The 24,313-nt window shown below is 31.9% G+C and overlaps 1 protein-coding gene across 2 annotated transcripts in view; it reads right to left on the reverse strand.

Annotated features, from left to right (window-relative positions):
• The window catches only part of LOC126882280 (ubiquitin-conjugating enzyme E2 G1), a 53,518-nt gene that overhangs the window by 13,606 nt on the left and 15,599 nt on the right, over positions 1-24,313 (reverse strand). For both annotated transcript variants that reach the window (XM_050647130.1, XM_050647131.1), the window contains exons 2-3: positions 16,019-16,121; positions 8,622-8,719 (exon numbers count right to left, since the gene is read on the reverse strand). In XM_050647130.1, coding sequence (XP_050503087.1) covers positions 8,622-8,719; positions 16,019-16,121 — 201 coding nt within the window. The remainder of the gene's footprint in view (positions 1-8,621; positions 8,720-16,018; positions 16,122-24,313) is intronic.

A 24,313-nucleotide genomic window follows, 5' to 3' on the forward strand; every position in this document is an offset into this window, starting at 1 on the left:
GTTTAAATTATAAATAATGTCAATAATACATGGGTATATAAGTAATACTAAAATATAAAATATGTACTAACTCGACTATTGACTTACTAATTGTGGTATTTTCTTTCTATTGACTTCCTCTTTCAGTATGGGTATCCACATCCTACTGCATTCCACCGAGGAATTTGCGACACAATTGGTTTCGTTTAGCATAATTAGAGCCGCTTCTTTGATTTTTCTCTTTTTACTATCTGTTTCTTTCAGGACTATACTTGAATCTCTCCACTGAACTCTATGTTCATTATCCCATGCGTGTTGACATATTTGAGATCTATCAAATTCTCTATTTTTATCTAGATAGTAAAAAGAGAAAAATCAAAGAAGCGGCTCTAATTATGCTAAACGAAACCAATTGTGTCGCAAATTCCTCGGTGGAATGCAGTAGGATGTGGATACCCATACTGAAAGAGGAAGTCAATAGAAAGAAAATACCACAATTAGTAAGTCAATAGTCGAGTTAGTACATGTTTTATATTTTAGTATTACTTATATACCCATGTATTATTGATATTATTTATAATTTAAACAAAATTATAGTAAAGTCAGAATTTGGTATTAATTTTGAGAGTAAATTAAATGTAAGACCAAATACTTACGATGTCGGGATAGTATCACGAGGTTTTTCCTGGTTTTTCCCTCGTGATTTACTATGAGATCTCTAACGCGAGAATTTTAATGTCACCGTTGCATGTGGTTGTCTTTTTAAAGACAGATCACATGCTATGATTTTTTTTTTGTGACGGATATTCTTGAGTTGGGGTTGATTTCATGTAATCGAATTAACTATCTTTCAATAAAGTCGTCCCAGGAACGCAACTCATAAATATTGGCAATATCATTTTAAAGTCTTCTACTTTAAAATGTATCATATGTATCTGAATTGCCGATATAAATGAGTCAAATTAAATAAATTATTAGAAGAATTTTTTTACTAAGCAACAACATTTTTGTTTATATTAATAATATTTTGTATTTTGACAACGGCACCCGATTTGGGCGTAGAAACGTTAATAAAAATCATTTTTTAATAATATTGTGGCTTATTTCCCATTCTAAATAGTTAAAATTGTAAAAATGCCACAAGAAAATAGCTTCAGAACAACATGAATAGTTTAATACTTTACTGTTATTTTAATTAACTAACTTTTTAAATAAATTAATTACATTATAAAAAAATATTTATTATAAAAAATTTTAAAAATAAATTGTGAATTGTCCAGGGAAATTTAAATTATCCCGTTGTTATTATTTCGTCAAGTTACACCGGTCTAAAAAAAATGAAGGTTTCACGTTTTTTAGAATCTTAAGGCCCCAGTACACGTTTGGCCAACTAAGTGTATCAATGAGTTGAACCAATAAGTTTAATAAGTTGGGACTCGTAAGATTAGTGTTTACACTTTGGTGGAGTTGCTCAGTCTGCATTGGCCTTTGGTGGTTCATTGATATGTACATGAAAAACCGACAACAATCGGTTTGTAGACCAACGTTGGACACCAATCCTGAAGTTACGTCGTCTGGTTCTGTACACGTTGGCCCAACTCATTGGTCCAACTTGTTGGCCAAACGTGTACTAGGACTATTAGATATTGCAAATTTTTCAGCGCGCTCCAATTTGTAATTCCCATCTCAAAATCTGACTGAGTCCAGGCTTCTTACCCCATGATCACTCTTAGTAAAGTCCGCGTGCGAACCTTTTCTTTAAATGGCTACGGCTTAGTTCGAATAATACAAACTTCATACTTATCGATAATTGCATCATAAAATAAAGGTATTCACTGACAATCTGCGAAAATTTATACGCTTAATATTATTTATAAACAAAAGAGTAACTCGGAAAATATTGACCGCACGAAAAAATTTGTAAAAAAGAAATTGTGGGAAATCGCATTTGTAATAATTTCAGTATCATCCTTGTCGAAAAATTCAAAATGGCGATGTAAGGTAGAAACAGTTCTCCTTTAAAATCAATATGGCGGCTGAAGCAACGGCGGAATTCAGCCACGATTTTAAATTTACACTACTATTGACTTCCTAAAGGTTAAAGTAATAAAATTTGGGGTAACTCGCCATGCAATGTCAAATGCCATCCCGACTGGACTATTAAGACAAACATTTTTATACAACTTTCAGATGCTGTCACCTCTAACTTCACCGAAGGTGCAGCTACTGACGCCCATTTTGCTGACTACAGGAGCGTCTATTGCGATCATCGTTGAGCGATGATCGTGATATACTGCTTGTGTGGTTTGTTAAGGAGCAGTTTTGACCAAAGCGTCCGTCGCTGGAGCCGCTAGCGTCTATTATATAGCGACAAATTTCTAACCTAGAAATTACAATTGTCATTTTACCATATGATCGATTATTTGTGTGTCAAATTATCTTACTCGCCTCATTGATTGGTTATCTATTTTGAGTTTAGAGTATTGTAATCGCCAAGCAATTATACATTTATAAGTATAAATCCGATTTAATCTGCAAATACCCGTCAAGGAATAATTTTCTAAGTTCAATGTATAATAATCACAGAGGTACGTTTTTTTCTGTCGCTTCCAACTGTAATGCGTTAGAGAGAATTCGATAATCTGTGACGCACTGAAAAAAGGGTTTGGGACGGAGTATCGTGGCGTGTGTATTCTGTTTTACTAAATTTAACACAAAATCAAACTGAAGTTCATTCAATCGGAAGAACTGTGAAAACTTGAAAATCGTCCGCTAATAAATGTTGCTTGTTAAAATTTTGAAGTATCGTTCTTCTTGTCTTCTTTTAAATATTGCATATTTTTATTGCATATTACTAATCGCTGCAATAAAACCACTTGTACACTAGACAACGGACAACTCACTAATCAATTCTTCAGTAAAAACACTCTAGTGCAATCATCGCTTAGCGATCATCGGTCAGCGACGATCGGTAAACGATGATCGCAACAGACGTTCAGTAAAAACGTACCTTATCGAATACTATCATTGATTATAGACACGGAGTCTATATCCGTGTCTATAATCAATGATACTATTCAACTGCTATAAATAAAATGTATTCCTAAGAAAACACAAAACGCTACTTCCCGTACTATTATATAACTTCATATTCATATAAATTATATAACTTCATTCATAAATAATTATATAAGTTCAATTCCATAACGAACAATTTCCTGTATACCATTAATTACAAAAATTGAAGAAAAATCTTCTGCGTAAAAGGTATACTTATTTTAAAACCCCCAAAAAAGGGCTACAAATACAAAACAGAACGTTTTCGCTCTAAAGAGAGCATCATCAGTGTTCTTTGCCTAAAATAAGTATAACCATAATTAGTGAAGACAAAGGTAAAAATTTCTAAAAGTTGACCAAGATAAAAAAGTTAGGTTATACTCACAAGCTCTACATGCTAAGCCACCGAAAATACATGGGTTAAAACCCTTAAAATGTCGACTAAAAGTCTTACATTAGAATGTTATATGCTAAATCCTGACGATGGATGAAATTAATAAGGATACCCTAAGGCATTATTTGACTTTCCACGACGCACGTGGGTTGTTGAGTCGAATTCTCTGTCTTCACATAGAGAAAGGTGAAAGCCAACCGAAGTACAGGTGTAAAAGCATTTCTGACTGATGACAGAACGAGAAAAACAATGCAACTTGAAGTTTTGTGAATTAATATATAGTTAGGTACACTAGCCACTAGTTTTAAAAATTATTTGTAGTAAAATTTAATAATAACAACAAACATCTTGGGATTAAAAGTATTCCATATTAAGCTAACATGAACAATGTAAGGAGTGAAAGTAAAGTTATTTAAAACTAATAATTGTCAGCAGGGTTAGTTTTAAATACACACACACCGGCAAAATTAGCCGAACACCTTAAAAATGGGACATGTTTGATGTCTCGAATTTCCTAAACCTGTTGTCCGATTTGAGTGATTCTTTTAGTATGTTATAGCCTTATTATTCAAGAATATCGGTGTAATAATATTGTTGCTAGACAGGTAAATATCATTTTATACCGGGTGTAACAATCATACTGTGCTTTTTTTTTAAGTTTGGAACACCCTGTGGAATTTTCTGGCATATATAAAATATTTTAATTAAAACTTAATTATAGCCTTAGGCTTTTGCTTATGTTGGAAAATAAAAAAGTTATAGGCTTTAACAACTAGCCATGTTTTTCATCAATAAATCCTCATAGTAAGGGAGGGAATTATGCTAAATTTGCAGTTATGAGGACCTATTGGATTGTGAAGAGTGGGTGCTAAAACCAAAAAAAGTTAAGTTTTCCATAAAGTGTGGGACTCTCCATTTTTTAATTTAATTTTCCATTTCCACCAATCTTTTTTCCGATTATAGCGCCATCTATCCATAATTGGAAAAAATGTTGCAAATAAAAGGTGTTTATCTTTACGTCAAGAATCCAAATCTGCAATAAAAATTGGGGGCTCCTATTTAAGATTTTAAAGGAACTCGCAGGATTTTTGAAAAATATTGAATACATGTACTTTACAGTTTTATGATCTGATGTTCATTTCGCGAAATATCGTATTTAAAATTTTTAAATTACCCCCCACCCTTCTCCGTGGAGTGACGTGTTTAGTATTATTCGATAGATTTTTGAAAAATATTGAAACCCCCACGTATTTTTTAGTTTTTCGATCTGACGTTTATTTTGCGAAATATTCGCTTTTTTGTGAAACTTTGTGACTCACTCATTTTCTTACGCCCTGCACAAATCGTCAGATTTTTGAAATATACACTATTTTGCATGTACTTAATCTGACGATTTCGAGCTTTTCTAAGAATAGATTTTTTTTGGGTCCTCCTTAATGAATTCTTCGGTGTTAAGAACCAATATAATAGGTACATTTACAGGGTACAAGGTTTCTCCCCATGTGATAATCTGACGCGCTCGAGTAACTGCAAAAATCCCCGCTTGGGCTCCCCTACCATCATTATCTGCTTAGTTTAATAAACAAGCCTAAAGTAATTCAATAGATGTATTAAATAAATAAATTACTAAGCGGTGTAAGCGATGTTACGATGACGACCTCCCGTGGATTTCAGCTGAACTAGCTTCGAGGGGGGTTTTAATGTCAAACGCTGAGCGCACATGCATTGTAATATTCAGTATTTATTTTTGAATGTTTTTTTTACAAATTTTATATAAAACATCGACAAAAAGTGAACATCAGATCGAAAAACTGCAAAATACATGTATTCAATATTTTTGAAAAATCTATCGAATGGCACCAAACACGAGCCCCACGGACGTGGGGGTGGGGGATTTAATTTAAAATCTTAAATTGGAGCCCCCAATTTTTATTGCAGATTTGGATTCTTTACGTAAAAATAAGCAACTTTTATTCGACACATTTTTTCGAATTATGGATAGATCGCGCTATAATCGGAAAAAAACGATTGTTTCGAATAGAAAATTAAATTAAAAAATGAATAGTCCCCCACCATATGGAAAACTTAACTTAACCTTTTTCTGGTTTTAGCACGTACTCTTCACAATCCAATAGGTCCCCATAACGCTCGAGTAACTGCAAATTTAGAATACTTTCCTCCCCTTGGAAAACGTGGATAGTTGTTAACGCACATAATTTTTTTATTATCCCACATAAGTAAATAAATTGAAAAGGTAAATGTTAAGAAAGCCTAACTCTACAATCGAGTTTTAATTTTAATATTTTACATATGCTAGAATATTCCACAGGCTGTTCCAAACTTTAAGAAAAAACACAGTATGATTGGTACACCCGGTATAAAATGATATTTACCTGTCTAGCAACAATAGTATCACAACGATATTTTCAAATAATAAGGCTATAACATACTAAAAGAATCACTCAAATCGGACCACTGGTTTAGGAAACTCCAGACATCAAACATGTCCCATTTTTAAGGTGTTCGGCTAATTTTGCCGGTGTGTGTAGTTTTAAATAACTTTACTTTCACTCCTTATATTATTCATGTTAGCTTAATATGTAATACTTTTAATCCCAAGATGTTTGTTGTTATTATTGAATTTTACTACAAATAATTTTTAAAACTAGTGTACCTAACTATACAGGGTGTCCCGGAAAATAGTGCGTTCCTTCAAGGTATGGGCTAAGTGCACCATTTAGAGCAAAAAAGTCTAATAAATTTTTTTTGTTAAGTCAACCGTTTTCAAAAAAATAATTTATTAATTTTAATGCATTTGATTAATGTCCACAGAAAAGCAAATACAGCCGGCAGCGCTGCGTTCCTTCTGTGCTAAAATAATTTTACTGTAACTCAACTATCATGAATCATCGATCATAGGCATACATTGATAAAATACTGATAACAGTAATAGAAAAACAGCATAATATTTGTGTTTATTAAATATCTAATAAATAAGGTTTGTATAGTGTTTTAACTTACATAAAAATTTTTTATTACAATAAAGCTACGTCTTCAAGAAGCATCGATAGAACATGTTGCAAACATTTGAGTACCTGCATTTCTCCATTCAATCTTCTGGGAAGTTCGAATGGTTCAATTAGATGATTATAAAAAATATTCCCAGCCCACAAATTCATACTTTTGTCAACCACGAAAGTTAAACACACCATTCGTAAAAATCAACTTTATCTGCACATAACACTTTACACAGAAATTCGGGTTCTCTGAAGATTTTATTTTACTTGGAACTTGGAGGTAAATAGCCTTGCTGTAAATCTTGCACTAAACGTAATTAACATAATATCATGATACTCGCTATCGAAATCATGACAATATCACAACAATAGGATGTACCTATTCTGGGGTTACAGGTGATTATGATATGACTGTTTGTGTTTACAATTTGTATATTTTTATCTAAGCTGTGTCAAAATAAATAAAACTTCCGTGTTGCCAAATGTAAATTTTAGTAAAATACATTATTTTAATTTTTTGGGGCAACAGATGACTTTAGAAAAAAAATTTATAAGAAAGTTTTCTTTTAAATGGTGCATTCTACCCACACCTTTAAGGAACGCACTATTTTCCGGGACACCCTGTATATCAATTCACAAAGCTTCAAGTCGCATTGTCTTTCTCGTTCTGTCATAAGTCAGAAATGCTTTTACACCTGTACTTCAGTTGGCTTTCACCTTTCGCTATGTGAAGACAGAGAATTCGACTCAACAACCCACGTGCGTCGTGGAAAGTCAAATAATGCCTTAGGGTATCCTTATTAATTTCATCCATCGTCAGGATTTAGCATAAGGTGGAGTGGGGTAAGTTCGGATCGGTTTTCGTTAAGTTTGACTTTAATAATATTTGTGTAAATTATATTTCAAATATTTAACATTTTCTTGGTATCAACGTGAATTACCATTAATACGCTATAATTCGCATTGCCACAAAACACCAATTTACATTGGAAATTAGAACTTTTATAAAAAATTAGAAAAAACAGTAACTATTCCGAACTTGCCCCATAAATGCGGCAAGTTCGTAAACAGCTATTTAAAACTCAATAAAATTTATCTTCATATGTTATGGGACAAAATCGGAATTACTAATCCGTCATTTATGAAATGCTTTTTGCCAGATTAAAATAAGTTGCTTAGTTTAAAATTTATACATTTAAATATAAAGAATGGTTTTTTGCATGGCATTTATGTGCCTGTCCGAATTTCTATCAATGCTCCTTTAATTGTTTCTGCTGATTACAATCTTCGTTTTTCTAATATATAATGTCTAACCATTTTTATCTAAAAAAGGTTATAAATAAAGAATTTGAGCAAGAAACCATAAAAAGTACAAAAAAATCTTTAAAATTGACTGGAAAAAGCACAAGTCCGGTCTTAACCCGCTATATGCTCCGAACTTGCCCCGTGCACTAATATTTGCGGTGCAAGCCCAGAGTAGTGATTTTTCCCAGTAAATTTCAAATCATCGAAAGGATTTATTTCTTTAACGTAAACTTTAAGCAATGTTCTTAATACTTACCAAAAATAAATGCACAAGACACAAAATTTGCTGTAAAATACCGGCACTTTCTTCAACAGCTCTAGGTTAGATATCTACTACTCATGTACTCAGATTTTATAAATGGCAAAATAGTGGCAGAATTACTTCTGAGTGAGAGACATCTATGTCAATCAGTTCATACTAATCTAGTACAGATTTCTACTTATTAATTTGTACAATTAAATGTATCTTATGATAGATTTAGAGCTAGTACGAACTTGCCCCGTTTACGATCTTACCCCACTCCACCTTATAACATTTTAATGTAAGACTTTTAGTCGACATTTTAGGGGTTTTAACCCATGTATTTTCGGTGGTTTAGCATGTCGAGCTTGTGAGTATAACCTAACTTTTTTATCTTGGTCAACTTTCAAAAAATTTTACCTTTGTCTTTACTAATTATGGTTATACTTATTTTAGGCAAAGAGCACTGATGATGCTCTCTTTGGAGCGATAACGTTCTGTTTTGTATCTGTAGCCCTTTTTTGGGGGTTTTAAAATAAATATACCTTTTACGCAGAAGATTTTTCTTCAATTTTTAAATAACTTCAGTTTGATAATGATTATATAAAGTTAAAAACGTGTTACTTACTATTAGGATGCCAAATTTCTGTTACAAATTTCATTTTTGGTGGCCTAAGTGGGTATTCCTTCGGAAAATAAAGATGACATTTGAAAAAACCTCCCTCACTGTAAATAAATTGAAAATGTTAACGAAAAAGCATACAGTAAAAAAATATAAGATAAGAATTTTTGTTTTGTTTTATTCTAAAGCAATGTTTTTAATTGTTAATGAAGCGCTTAAGACAGGACGGGCTGCCGCGTGTGCAAGAGAAACAAATAAGATTTATGGCACAAGTTATTCCTAGTTTGAATTTCCATTGTACCGGGTGTCCCCATAAGAATGGCTCTCGGCCATATTTCAGGAACCGTTTATAGTACAGCTTTGAGAAAAAAATGTATAACAAAAGTTGCCTCGGGAAAATCCTGGAAATTATTTTCATAATTCTAGGTCCACCGCTAGAGGGCGTAATTGAATATCGAAAATTTAAAAATCAAAATTTTACAAAACTTACCTAATGAAAGGGCACTGGAAATCCAATCATAATATTCTTCATAGAATTCTGCGCATATTTGATTTCACAATTTTAAGTCTACCTTTGCAAATAAGAGGTGGGGGGTGAGTGGGAACCTTCTTATGAAAAAATGGCTGTAAGTCCGGTTCTGCTAAATCGAATTTTGCATACTTGGTCTTGTTGAAAACAGCTCTTTTTCGTCAATGTAAGAGTCTTATTTTCGAAATATCCTAATAAGTAATATGCAAGCTATGAGGTGTTATTTAATTATTTTCAGAAATCTAGTTTTCTTTGGAAAATAATAAATACAAGTATGCATTTTTAATTCTATATTACAAAATTAGACCAAATTAGCAACGAATACCGAAAACCGCATGTCGATACCTTTTTTCTATCTTAAGAAATGTGTAAATATTAAACAACTGTTACTGTCACCGGTAAACGAGGTAAAGGAAAAGTAGTGTGCTATGGAAAAAACAAATAAACATTTTCCAAATGTAAACGTATATAATTAATTAAAACAACAATAAGACAAACAACACTATAAAATAATATAACAAAGAAATAAAAGCAACTATGGTTCTTCTCGGAGGCTTTTTTCAGTGTGACGCAAGTGACAGAAAAAAGGCACGTCCGTGATATACATACATGTATACACACATGTATACGCACATATACATACATGTATAACAGTTATTCCAGTAGTTGATAGATGGCGCTATAATCGAAAAAAAAATTAGGTTTATCGATTTACTGATTATTTACCTATTACATATCTATACGACTATGATTTAAAGTTCTCAGTCTTTCAGTGTCTCATTAATTATGTAATATATGATTTTAAGAATGTAGAGAATCATATCATAGCATGACATTTTAATTAAAACTGGCAGTTGTCAGAATCGTAATCTTAATTTGGTATACAAACAAATCAATTGTGTTTATTTCATTTATAGAAAGGTATGTTTTTTTTTATTTGAATAGTTTTATAAATTGTACAGATTATAGTCGTATAGAATAGTATAGATAATACATAAATAATTTTTTGTTCGATTATAGCGCCATCTATCAACAACTAGAATAAATGTTATAAATTATTTTAATCACGGACGTACCTTTTTTCTGTCACTTACAACTTAATGTGTTAGAAAGAAATCGAAAAACTGTGACGCACTGAAAGATGCCTATGAGAAGGAGAATACTTACTTAGTACTTAGTGACTGCCTAAATGTTCCAATTGTTGCCCATCATTTTCGATGCAAGCATTTACTCTTTCAAGAGTAGATTGAATAGCAACAGATTTATCTGTTTTACACTTTTATTTATGGGGACGGATTAAAGACCTTGTTTTTGCCGCTAGGCGCACTAGTCGAGAAAACATGATCTAGAAAATACGAAACGCCATTCAAAGCATTGCGAAAGCAGAAATTGAGACTGCTGTTCAACCTACTCTTGAAAGAGTAAATGCTTGCATCGAAAATGATGGGCAACAATTTGAACATTTAGCTCGTCACTAAGTATGTAGTTGCTTTTATTTCTTTTTTATATTTTATAGTGTTGTTTGTCTTGTTGTTGTTTTAATTAATTATATACGTTTACATCTAGAAAATGTTTCTTTGTTTTTTCCATAGCACACTACTTTTTCTTAACTTCGTTTATCAGTGACATTAACAGTTGTTTAAAATTTACACGTTTCTTAAGATAATATCTCGAGATGGAAAAAAGATATCGACATGCGGTTTTCGGTATTCTGTTGCTAATTTGGTCTAATTTTGTAATGCAGGATTAAAAATGCATACTTGTATTTAATATTCTCCAAAGAAAACTAGATTTCCAAAAATAATTAAATAACGTCTACTAGCTGGCAGATTACTTATTAGGCTATTTCGAAAATAAGACTCTTACATTGACGAAAAAGAGCTGTTTCAACAACACCAAGTATGCAAAATTCGATTTAGCAGAACCGGACTTACAGCCATTTTTTTATAAGAAGGTTCCCACTCACCCCCACCTCTTATTTGCAAAGGTACACTTAAGCTTGTGAAATCAAATATGCACAGAATTTTATGAAGAATACGATGATTGGATTTCCAGTGCCCTTTCATTACGTAAATTTTGTAAAATTTTGATTTTTTTTTTAATTTTTGATATTCAATTACGCCCTCTAGCGGTGGACCTACAATTATAAAAATATTTTCCAGGTTTTCCCGAGGCAACTTTTGTTATAAATATTTTTTTCTCAAAGCTGTACTATAAACAGTTCCTGAGATATGGCCGAGGGTCATTCTTATTGGGACACCCGGTACAAATGAGCACCCGCCCTGTTATAAGCGCTTCGTTAGCGACTAAAAAACAATGAAAATGAAAGACAGCTTATATTTCAATTCGTCAGAGATGACCACCATCCTCTTATGTACGTTTCACCCTTTTTAGGGATCATCAGAGAGCCTCTATGGTCTGCTCTTAAAGGAAAGAAAAATAAGCAGTCACCCAATGCCGAATTAAAACAAATAATAATTCGATTCAGTGGATGTAGTGACATCTACTTAAAAAGTTTGAAGCTTTAGATCCCAAGAACTAAAGACTTCTACTGGGATCAAATTCTGGTAAATCAACCTGAATTCGTGCTTTCCAATACTTGCAAAGTAAACGAACAATGAATTAGAAGAAGAGTAGGGGAAATCTAAAATTTGATTTCACTATATGTCTATTCTTCTTCTTTACGTGCCATCTCCTCGACGAAGGTTGGCAATCATCATTGCTACTCTCACTTTTGACCCTACAGCCCGAAAGAGTTCAGTTGAGCTGCATCCAAACCATTCTGAGATTTCTCAGCCAGGACATTTTTCTCCTACCTATGCTGCGCCTTCCTTGAATCTTTCCCTGCATAATTAATTTTAGGAGTTCATATCTGTCACCACGTGTTATATGACCCAAGTATTGAAGTTTTCTTATTTTGACGGAATCCAGTATCTCTCTGCTGTTCTGTATTCTCCTTAGTACTTCCTCATTGGTTATTCTGTCTGTCCAGGAGATTCTCAGCATTCTTCGATACGTCCACATCTCAAATGCTTCCAATCTATTGAGGCATTGTTTACTGAGAGTCCATGTCTCTACAGCATACAAAAGAACAGAAAATACATAACATTTTAGTACTCGCTTTCTAAGATTTAGGCTGAGGTCTCTACTACATAATATTTGTTTCATATTAGTGAATGCACTTCTAGCCTTTTCTATTCTAATTCGGATTTCTTTGGTATAATCGTTTGTTTCACTAATGTTTGTCCCTAAATAGTTATAATTCTAAACTCGTTCTATCGTCTGTAATATGTCTATTCATCTACGTACAAATGTCAATACCTGTCTATTCATCTAGGTAGTGACATGCAATTTTGCATTTCGACAAATTGAAATATAAGCTGTTTTTCATTGTCATTTTCTATTAGTATTACTCCTACCTGAGTACAGGGAACCAAAGATTCGTTGGAATTTTTATCTAGATGAATAAACAGGTAGTGAAATGCAATTTTAGATTTCCCATAGGCTTCTTCTAATTCATCTTTCGTTTGCTTTAGAAAACACAAATTCAGGTTGTTTTACCAGAACTTCTGGTAAAAGTCTTTAGTTCTTCGGATCTAAAGTTCGAACTTTTTAAAAAACAATTATTTAAATTGAATTAAGATATAAGTAGTCCATGTGGGATCTCTTTTGAATTGGACAATTTCCATTGGAGTCTACTTTTTGCCTTAAATTACTTCAGGATGTATCTTGTATGAATAATGACGATATTACATAAATATGTACCACTAGCAAAAAACCTCGTGCTTAATTTTTTATGTAACAAAATCTCAAAAAAATCGATTATTTTTGCTTTTTGCGCCTATATTTTCGTCTATAACCCAGAGATATTGCTCCAACAAAAAAATATAGAAGGCAAAAGTTTCGCTTTTCAATTTTACATATTTGACTAGATAGAAATTGAAAATTTAATGTTAATTTATTTTAAAAAATAACAAAATAAATTGGGAAAAAAGTGAAAAAAATGGGAGTATCCTCCTATAAAATTTTTTCGGCCCTATATACATAACTTACAGCCTTCTTCATATCCCGTCTATAAGAACTCTAGACTATGTCAAACATGTGATAAGTTTCATCCAGCAATCCAGGGTCCGCAAAAAAATTGCAAATTTGCAAAATTATGCTGGGACCAAAATAAGCACTTTAAGTGGTCGAACATTTTTATACAGGGTGTCCCGAAAAGATTGGTCATAAATTATACCACACATTCTGGAGCCAAAAATAGTTCGATTGAACCTACCTTACCTTAGTACAAATGTGCTCATAAAAAAAGTTACAGCCCTTTGAAGTTACAAAATGAAAATAGATTTTTTTCAATATATCCAAAATTAAAATCCAACTATTAAAGATTTTTTATTGAAAAAGGATAAGTATCATTCTTATGACAGAATTATCTTAAAACAAAGTTACAGTGAGATTTGTCCACTCCATAATAATTTTATGGGGGTTTTGATCCCTTAAACCCACTCAAACGTTTGTGTACGTTCCAATTAATTCATTATTGTGGTAACATTAGTTAAACACAACGTTTTTAAACCTTTTTTCCTCTTAGTATTTTTTCGATAAGCGAGTTTTTATCGAGATGTGGCTTCTTTTTAATATATTTACATAAAAATTTTATGGGAGTTTTGTTCCTTTAAACCCCTCAAATGTTTGTGTACGTTCCAATTAAACTATTATTGTGGTACCGTTAGTTAAACACAGTGTTTAACTTTTTTGCCTCTTAGTCTTTTTTTGATAAGTCACCTTTTATCGAGATGTGGCTTCTTTTTCAAAATATACCTAAAAATGTAAATTATAAAAATACATTTTCAGACTATTAACAGGTCTCTATAATCGTACTTAACCATATACAAATATGTGGTGGATTCGATAAATATTCAAAATATCTATCTCGAAAACACTAGCTTATCGAAAAAGTCCTAAAAGGCAAAAATGTTTTAAACACAGTGTGTTTAACTAATGGTGCCACACTAATAATTAAATTGGAACGTACACAAAAGTTTGGGGGCTTTAAGGGAACAAAACCCCCATAAATTTTTTATGGGGTACACAAATTTCACTTTAATTTTTATTTAAGATGCTGCTGCCATAAGAATGCCACATGTCCATTTTCAATGAAAAATCTCTAAGAGTTTTCGATATATTAAAAAAGAATTGATTTTCATTTTGTAACTTCAAAGGGCTGTAACTTTTTTGTGTGCGCTATTGTATATAGGTAACTGAGGTTCAATCAACCTATTTTTGACCCCAGAATATGTGGTATAATTTATGACCCATCTTTTCGGGACACCCTGTATAAAGAAAAGCTTCCACATTTAGGGGAACAAGGGGCTTGTTGTAACAGGGCTTTTTCATAGGTTATTTGGATGTTTTTAACTAATTTAGCTCTTTCAATTTTATTCTCTTATCGCCCTTCAAATGACACCCTCTCGCCAGCCATCCTCCGATAGTTGCAAATAGTAAAAGTTTAGTTTAGTTTTGTGCACGTGCTTCATTTGGATGAGGTAATATAAAATTTAACACTGATAAAATTTTGGTTATCGATATTGTTTTAAAGGAAATTAAACTTTCCGTGTTCATTTCTTTTCTAAATTTAGTTATACTTTGATGTTGCTTAACGATTTTACGATTAGGAAGATATTTTTACAGTTATTTTAATAAATATACAAAAGTGTGCTACGGGGTATGTTGTAACAAAACGTTGGGTCTTGTTGTAACGTGTTACAAATTGCATTGAATCTTACTAAATTTATTATCTACAATATAAAAACGTATTATTTAGTTTTTTTCTTCCAGAATGAGGCAATATAAAAGAAAATCAGAAAGGGAAACTCAAAACCAGGAAGTGAAGCCTACGAGTTAGCTTCAGCGGAAGTTTTAGATCATCAATGCAGCATAAGGCAAGCAAGTAAAACATCACGGACTGTGTCATGTATCTTTATACCGATATATAAAAAAAAGAAAAACAATAAGATAAGAGTCTACAAGTGAGTTATACTAAACCAGGGATAGTTTTTACAGCCGAAGAAGAAAGTAAAATGGCTTCGTATATTCTGAAGTGCGCCGAAATATATTTTGGACTAATTCCCATGAAGACGCGAAAACTGCTTTACCAATGTGCCGTGAAACTCAGTGCTAAGCAACTTCCTTCTTTTTGGTATCAAAATTATATAGTTGGTCCAGATTGGGTCCAAAATTTTATGCGTAGAAATCTACATTTATATTTAAGAACAACGGACGCCACGTTATTAAGTGGAGTAACATCTTTCAACAGGACCAACGTTGGTATGTTCTTCGAAATATACCAAAAAATTCGAATTTTCGTACTGTTACAACCTGCCCCAATAGATGTTACAACTAGCCCACAACGCGGGGTAAGTTGTAACAATGCACTTTTTTGGTAAAATGCTAGTTGATTAAAAAATATCAGGCTTTTTAACTTTTATTCAGTTCAATTTTATTCAGAAAGAGTTAAACTAGCGTTTAGTGTTTAATTAGTGATAATTGGGAAAATCGCTGTCAAGATATATTTGATTTTATGAAAATTGTTACAACTAGCCCCCCGCTCCCCTACTTTGAAAAATTGAAATCGGTTTATTAGGAGAGCCTAGGGAATTTTTTAAAGTTAAGGTGGAGAGGGTAGATCTGAAAAAAAGTGAATAGGCGATTTTGATATATTTTTTTAAATCGATGTCTCGGGAGACCAGGACTTCAAAAATGATATGTTTAATCACCTAATTTAATTGCAAAATAGGAAATTTGCAATAAAAATTGGTGCTCGGCGCGCCCCACCACCATAACTTAAAATTATACTTGTATTAATGCTACTTACTATAATGTATCAGGAGGACCTATTATGAGTACTTCCCATCTGTAGATGTCATTATCATCTATAAGGCCTGCAGAAAAACCCTCCACAGGGTTTTTGTTCAGTTCTGAAAAATATTAATAGAAATATAAATAATTAAAGTAAAGAATCACAAAATTTAGTCGAAATGTTAATAAAATCATTTTTTTTAGTAAAATTGTGGCTTATTTCCCATTTAAAATAGTTGATTAAAATTTCAGGTAGCAACAAACGCGGTCTAAGACTGCGGCTGTAATTTTGAATATTTTGTCGAGATATTTGGCACACATATTCGTAATATAATAAAGAATGGCGGTACAGAACCTAATTTGAGAAATATGTTAGTATGTGGAAATTACTCTATAACTAAATAAAATATTGCAAAAAGGAGTCTGTACCGCCATTAAGAAGAACAAAAAAATAAACTTTCTTCAAATAAACTTTTTTATTCCATGCCTAGATTTTGTGTCATATTGGACCTAGTAAAATTTTTTATCTCTAACAAGAAATCGAACATATTTAACTAAATAACTGAGGTGGGATTACGAACACTCGATACGAATCGTATCCGCCATATTTTACCGTAGCGCCTTATGGTAAAACATGGCGGATACGATTCGTATCGAGTGTTCGTAATCCCTATGCTGATTAGTCAACATAGAGAAAGTGTCACTGTCATGTTGACAAACCTGGGTCAGATTTCTGTTCTGTTATCTGCATAGAGATTACCAACACTCGATACGAATGGTATCGAGTGCAGATAACGGAACAGAAATCTGACGTAGGTTTGTCAAAATGACAGTGTCTTTCACTATGTTGACGTAATCAGTTATTTAGTTTTAATATGTCCGATTTCTTGTTAGATATAAAAAATTTTACTAGGTCCAATATGACACAAAATCTAGGCATGGGATAAAAAAGTTTATTTGAAGAAAGTTTATTTTTTTGTTCTTCTTAATGGCGGTACAGGCTCCTTTTTGCAATATTTTATTTAGTTATAGAGTAATTTCCACATACTAACATTTTTTTCACATTGGGCTCTGTACCGTCACTCGAATTATATTACGAATATATGTGCCAAATATCTCGACAAAATATTCAAAATTACAGCCGCAATCTTGGACCGCGTTTGTTGCTACCTGTTGATCGCTACTGTTGCCTCTTAATATGAGAAGGTTCGATGTCACCTTGGGTGTTAAAGGATCTCTCAAAGTCCCGAGAACTTTATACAGTGAGGACGTTAGAGTTGGAATAAATTCATATCTCGAGAATGAGCGAATTTGGAGAGAAATCCTGAGATAGGTCGATTTTTATTTTTAAATTAGGACGGGATTTTTAATTTAGAGACGCATTGGACAGAGACAGATTTTCCAGTATAGTCGCTAACCTCCAATAGAGGATACAGCATCACAAGAAGAAGAAATTAGTATTAGATTACATAGTTGCTGATAATTTTATAGGAAGTTAAAATACTAAGAAAATTCACTTCATTCAACGTAACAAGAGTTACTGTGAGATGTAATCTTTAAATAAACCCTAGGTAGCAACTCTAACCGTAACTCTTGTTGGAAAGGCTATAGCGGGATAAGATGGTAAAATCTGCACTCGGCTGGATTCTTAGTTGGGATTGGGCAATCGAAAGTACATAATTCAAAAACCCCCTAACCAAATTTTTAGCTCCCTATGTGACCCCAGGTGTCCCCTATCGAAAAAAATGTGGTTTTTCGAAAAACATTTTTTTGGAGCGATCTTTTGCTTTAAAAAATGTGAAAAAAATTGTGAGTGTACATTATTATACCCAAAATCACACTGATTTTTTTCAAATTTTTTGGATCAAAATTGAGGCCAGAAAAAATTTTTGAATTTTTCAAAAAATTTTTAGGTTATGTAGGTAATTTTTGGCTAGCTCCGACAAAATTTTTTTTAGTGTATTTTTTTCCGTTCTTTTTAATGACAGGGATAGTTTTGCCATTTTCTCGCCGGAAATTGCTCAAAATTCGAAAAAACCCATTTTTTTGGTTCCCCCCCCTCATATTTTTAGTGTTTACTGAGCCATCTCTTCTTTAAAAAATCTGAAAAAAATTATGAACATACATTGATGCCCAAAAATATACTGGATTTTTTTTCAGATTTTTTGGATCAAAATTTTGAATTTTTCAAAAAATTTTTAGGTTATGTAGGTAATATTTGGCGAGCTCCGACATAATTTTTTTTAGTGTATTTTTTTCCGTTCTTTTGAATGGCTGGGATAGTTTTGCCATTTTCTCGCCGGAAATTGCTCAAAATTCGAAAAAACCAATTTTTTGGTTCCCCCCTCATATTTTTAGTGTTTACTGAGCGATTTTTTCTTTAAAAAATCTGAAAAAACTTATGAACATACATTGATGCCCAAAAATATACTGGATTTTTTTTTCAGATTTTTTGGATCAAAATTTAAAAAATTTTGAATTTTTCAAAAAATTTTTAAGTTATGTAGGTAATTTTTGGCTAGCTCCGAAATAATTTTTTTAGTGTATATTTTTCCATTATTTAGAATGGCTGGGATAGTTTTGCCATTTTCTCGCCGGAAATTGATCAAAATTCGAAAAAACCCATTTTATTGGTTCCCCCCCTCATATTTTTAGTGTTTACTGAGCCATCTTTTCTTTAAAAAATCTGAAAAAAATTATGAACATACATTGATGCCCAAAACTATATGTACTGTCTTTTTTTCAGATTTTTTGGATCAAAATTGAAAAATTTTGAATTTTTCAAAAAATTTTTAGATTATGTAGGTAATTTTTGGCTAGCTCCGAAATAATTTTTTTTAGTGTATATTTTTTCGTTCTTTTGAATGGCTGGATAGTTTTGCCATTTTCTCGCCGGAAATTGCTCAAAATTCGAAAAAATCCATTTTTTTGCTTCCCCCCTCATATTTTTAGTGTTTACTGAGCGATCTGTTCTTTAAAAAATCTGAAAAAAATTATGAACATACATTGATGCCCAAAAACATACTTTTTTTTTCAGCTTTTTTGGATCAAAATTGAGGCAAGAAAAAATTATTGAATTTTTAAAAAAATTTTTAGGGTAATTTTTGGCTAGCTCCGATATAATTTTTTTAGTGTATTTTTTTCCGTTCTTTTGAATGGCTTGGATAGTTTTGCCATTTTCTCGCCGGAAATTGCTCAAAATTCGAAAAAAACCCATTTGGTTTACCCCCCTCATATTTTTATTGTTTACTGAGCTATATTTTCTTAAAATAATCTGAAAAAAATTATGAACATACATTGTATGCCCAAAAACATACTGATTTTTTTTAGGTTTTTTGGATTAAAATTTTACCCAGGGAAATTTTTTGAATTTTTCAAAAAAAATCGGTTATGTAAGCCATTTTTGACAGACTTCGAAATAATTTGTGTATTTTTTTTTTCGTTCTTTTGAATAACTGGGTTAGATTTGCCATTTTCTCTCCGGGACTTCCTCACAATTCGAAAAGAGCCATTTCTTTGTGTCCCCCTATGTGTGCACATAAACTCAATTGCATGTCAATAAATAACGATTTTTGATGTCAATAAATAACGATTTTCCGTTATTTTGAATAGCGTGATCAGGTTTTTTGAGAAGAGAAGGTAGCCATTTTGAGAAGAGAATATGCATAAAATACGACAAACTCCCTTTGTTGATATTTTTCCTATGTCTCTAGTAGACAACCTTAACCCTTAACTATAGGTACATGGCTACCTTAATTACATTATGTATAGATCAATTCATAGATATTTCTTCGTCTTAGTTGTGTTTTCCGATTTCTCAATTGAAACTACCATATTAATATTACCTTTTGCGTATTTATTAATTAAGTTAGGTAATTGAAAGTTAATTTTTTGATACGCTAGAATACCTATTTTAAAAAATATATCAATATTAAAAATATTTAAATATATATAGACATTATTAATGTTATTAATAAGTAATTATAAGTAATTAATAAGTAATAAGTAATTATTAAAAACGTTTTCACAGCATGAAATATGCCATACAGTTATAGGCAAACGTTTATTTTCAACTTTATTTGTTTTATTAATTTTACTTTTCAAAGGTGTAAAGTAAATAAAATTATTCGTTAAAAGTTACATTTTAAATAAGCAAACACGTTTGCACCGTAATCAAGTTATTTCCATAAATGTAGCTTACTAAATAAGTATAGACAAGGCGGAAACGGCGGGTTCGTTGGGAAAAAAATTCCCATGAGATATTTTTGCATAATCACATTCATGAGACATCCCAGAATAAGGATCAAGAAGTCGCCCACGTGAAAAGTGGGCCAATTTTTTTTAACAATTTTTTTTAATCAAATTGCAAAAATCAATATTTTTGGACCGAACTAATTTTTTTTAGGTTTTTTGGACCATTCTGGACAAAAAAGGTCTCATAATTTTTCTCTGAAGTTGATCTTTTTCGAGTTATAAGCAATTTAAAATTTGAAAAACGCGAAAATGGCCATTTTTAAGACAATAACTCGGTTAAAAATTATTATTATTAAAGTCAGAAAGTGAGAAATCAAAGTTTAAAGTCTCCGCTACATGATCCTGAAGAAATCTGTGTCATTAATTTATTACTAAGCTGCTATTTTTAATTAATAAAAATGAGCGGTTAGATCGTATTGACGCGGTTGTAAATGTGAGTGCGAGTAAGATGCATAATTATTGGACTGCTGGAATGGCTTCTCTCTTGCACTCAGCATTTACAGACGTCGCACACGTGCATGGCGCTTATTATTATTACTTAAAAATAACAGGTTAGTAATAAAATAATGACAAACATTTTTTCAGGATCTTGTAGGAGGGGCTTTAAACTTTGATTTAGTCATATATTGACTTTCATAATAATAACTTTTAACCGAGTTATTAAGCCTTGAAAATCGGCATTTTTCGTTTTTTTCAATTTTAAATTGCTTATAAGTCGAAAACGATCAACTTTAGAGAAAAATTATAACAGATCTTTTTTGTCCAGAATAGTCCAAAAAATTTAAAAAAAATTGTTCGGGCCAAAAATATTGGTTCTTGCAATATGATTAAAAAAAATGTTAAAAAAAATTGGCCCACTTTTCACGTGGGCGACTTCTTGAACCTTATTCTGGGATGTCTCACGAATGTGATTATGCAAAAAAATCTCATGGGAATATTTTTCCCTTCGAACCCGCCGTTTTCGCCTTGTCTAGTATGTGAATATCTACATATTTATATTTTCAATCCATAATATACATAGATAGAATAATAATACAATAATACTATATACAGTATATTTTTGGGCATCAATGTATGTTCATAATTTTTTTCAGATTTTTTAAAGAACAGATCGCTCAGTAAACACTAAAAATATGAGGGAGGGAACCAAAAAAATGGGTTTTTTTCGAATTTTGAGCAATTTCCGGCGAGAAAATGGCAAAACTATCCCAGCCATTCAAAAGAACGGAAAAAATACACTAAAAAAAATTATGTCGGAGCTCGCCAAAAATTACCTACATAACCTAAAAATTTTTTGAAAAATTCAAAATTTTTCAATTTTGATCCAAAAAATCTGAAAAAAAACCAATATATTTTTGGGCATCAATGTATGTTCATAACTTTTTTCAGATTTTTAAAGAAAAAATCGCTCAGTAAACACTAAAAATATGAGGGGGGAACCAAAAAATTGGTTTTTTCGAATTTCGAGCAATTTCCGGCGAGAAAATGGCAAAACTATCCCAGCCATTCAAAAGAACGGAAAAAAATACACTAAAAAAAATTATGTCGGAGCTCGCCAAATATTGCCTACATTACCTAAAAATTTTTTGAAAAATTTAAAAATTTTCAATTTTGATCCAAAAAATCTGAAAAAAAAACCAGTATATTTTTGGGCATATGTTCATAATTTTTTTCAGATTTTTTAAAGAAAAGATGGCTCAGTAAACACTAAAAATATGAGGGGGGGACCAAAAAAATGGGTTTTTTCGAATTTTGAGCAATTTCCGGCGAGAAAATGGCCAAACTATCCCTACCATTAAAAAAAACGGAAAAAAATACACTAAAAAAAATTTTGTCGGAGCTAGCCAAAAATTACCTACATAACCTAAAAATTTTTTGAAAAATTCAAAAAATTTTTCTGGCGTCAATTTTGATCCAAAAAATCTGAAAAAAATCAGTGTGATTTTGGGTATAATAATGTACACTCATTTTTTTTTCACATTTTTTAAAGCAAAAGATCGCTCCAAAAAAATGTTTTTCGAAAAAACACATTTTTTTCGATAGGGGACACCTGGGGTCACATAGGGAGCTAAAAATTTGGTTAGGGGGTTTTTGAATTATGTACTTTCGATTGCCCAATCCCAACTAAGAATCCAGCCGAGTGCAGATTTCACCATCTTATCCCGCTATAGCCTTTACGTAGCCATGACGTGAATCTACTCAAAATTTTAACATCCTATAAAATTATCAGCAACCATGTAATCTAATATCAAATTCATATCATTTAAAGGGTTTTCACTCATGTATTTAATTGGTATATAAAAACGTTCTGTGGTTTAGACCAAAAGGGTTTTCTTAAATAAATATATATTTTATAAAAGATTTTAATAACAACGTTTGTCATAATATTATAGTACACAGCCGACTACAGGAAATTAACTCTTTCCTTAGGGAGGTTAATATTTCAGTAGCATAGGTACAAGATACAAGAAAACGAAAATAGTATTATCTAATAGCATTTAATTATTTCTTCCTTGCGTTGAAAATTCTGGTTGTTCTTGTTGTATGGTTTGAAAACGTGTAGGATTTATTTACGAAATCAGTGCTTTGAGTTTATGGACATTGGAAACAGTAGCGATCAACAGGTAGCAAAAACGCGTTCCAAGATTGCGGCTGTAATTTTGAATATTTTTTTGAGATATTTGGCACACGTATTTGTAATATAATAAAGAATGGCGGTACAGAGCCCAATTTGAAAAATATATTAATATGTGGAAATTACTCTGTAATTAATACAATATTAAAAAAACGAGCCTCTACCGCCATTAAGAAGAACAAAAAATACACTTTCTTCAAATAAACGTTTTTATCCGATGCCTAGATTTTGTGTCATTTTGGAACTACTAAAATTTTTTATTTCATTAGTAGTTCCAAAATGACACAAAATCTAGGCATCGGATAAAAAAGTTTATTTGAAGAAAGTGTATTTTTTGCACGATTGACCATTTTTGACTGTTTACCGTGACAGATTTTACGTCAGTAGGAGACATTTACTAGCAACTCGACGGTAAGTAATCCAACTCGACGGTAAGTACTCCAACTCAACGGTAAGTAATTCACTTACCGTCGAGTTAAAAAATCTCTTAATTTTAATTTATTTTTTGAAAGAATAAAGAAAACTAACGAATTATTTATTAATATTGAAACTTCTTAGGCCTATAGCCAACATTTTTTCTCTTCAAATACGCGATCAAAGTTGAAAACTTGGAAATATCAATGCCATCATAAAGAAAAACGGTGGATTTAATCATTGAATATTCTGCCCAGAGGCTTCCAGGAGCTTTCAACTGCATATGTCTTTGAACGAAATATGCCAATAGAGTCTTTTCTTCGATTCTTAAATTCTTGCCTTCGCACCATTTTTTAAAACTTTGGTAGGTATTTTGATAACGGATTTTGGATTTTTCGGGAATAATTGCGGAACACCCTTCTTCCTAAGCCCGTTCAATTTCTTCAAATTCACTTTCACTCATATTTTAATTTATAATAATCAAAATTGTACTTAAAATTATTGACAACTAAATAAAAACTCAATTCTCCATTGTTGTTATGCACCCTAGTTACTACCTAACAACCAAAGTATCTATCTTGATAAAATGAATGAAACTAGTCAATATGACGGAAATGTTTAATTGTATCATTTATAATGGTATCAATCGTGCAAAAAACGTTATAAGCATGTCGAACGTTAAGGGTAACCGATCTCAAACAATAATTGGAGTCGTCGCTCCGCTCCTCCTCCAAGCAATTGTCTTCGATCGGTATAAAACCCTTACCGTTCTCCATACTTAATATACTATTTTTGTTCTTCTTAATGGCGGTACAGGCTCTTTTTTTAATATTGTATTTAATTACAGAGTAATTTCCACATATTAATATATTTTTCAAATTGGGCTCTGTACCGCCATTCTTTATTATATTACGAATACGTGTGCCAAATATCTCGAAAAATATTCAAAATTAGAGCCGCAATCTTGGAACGCGTTTTCGCTACCTGTTGATCGCTACTGTTTCCTCT

The sequence above is a fragment of the Diabrotica virgifera genome, chromosome 3 (assembly GCF_917563875.1).
Source record: "Diabrotica virgifera virgifera chromosome 3, PGI_DIABVI_V3a".
NCBI classification, from domain to species: domain Eukaryota; kingdom Metazoa; phylum Arthropoda; class Insecta; order Coleoptera; family Chrysomelidae; genus Diabrotica; species Diabrotica virgifera.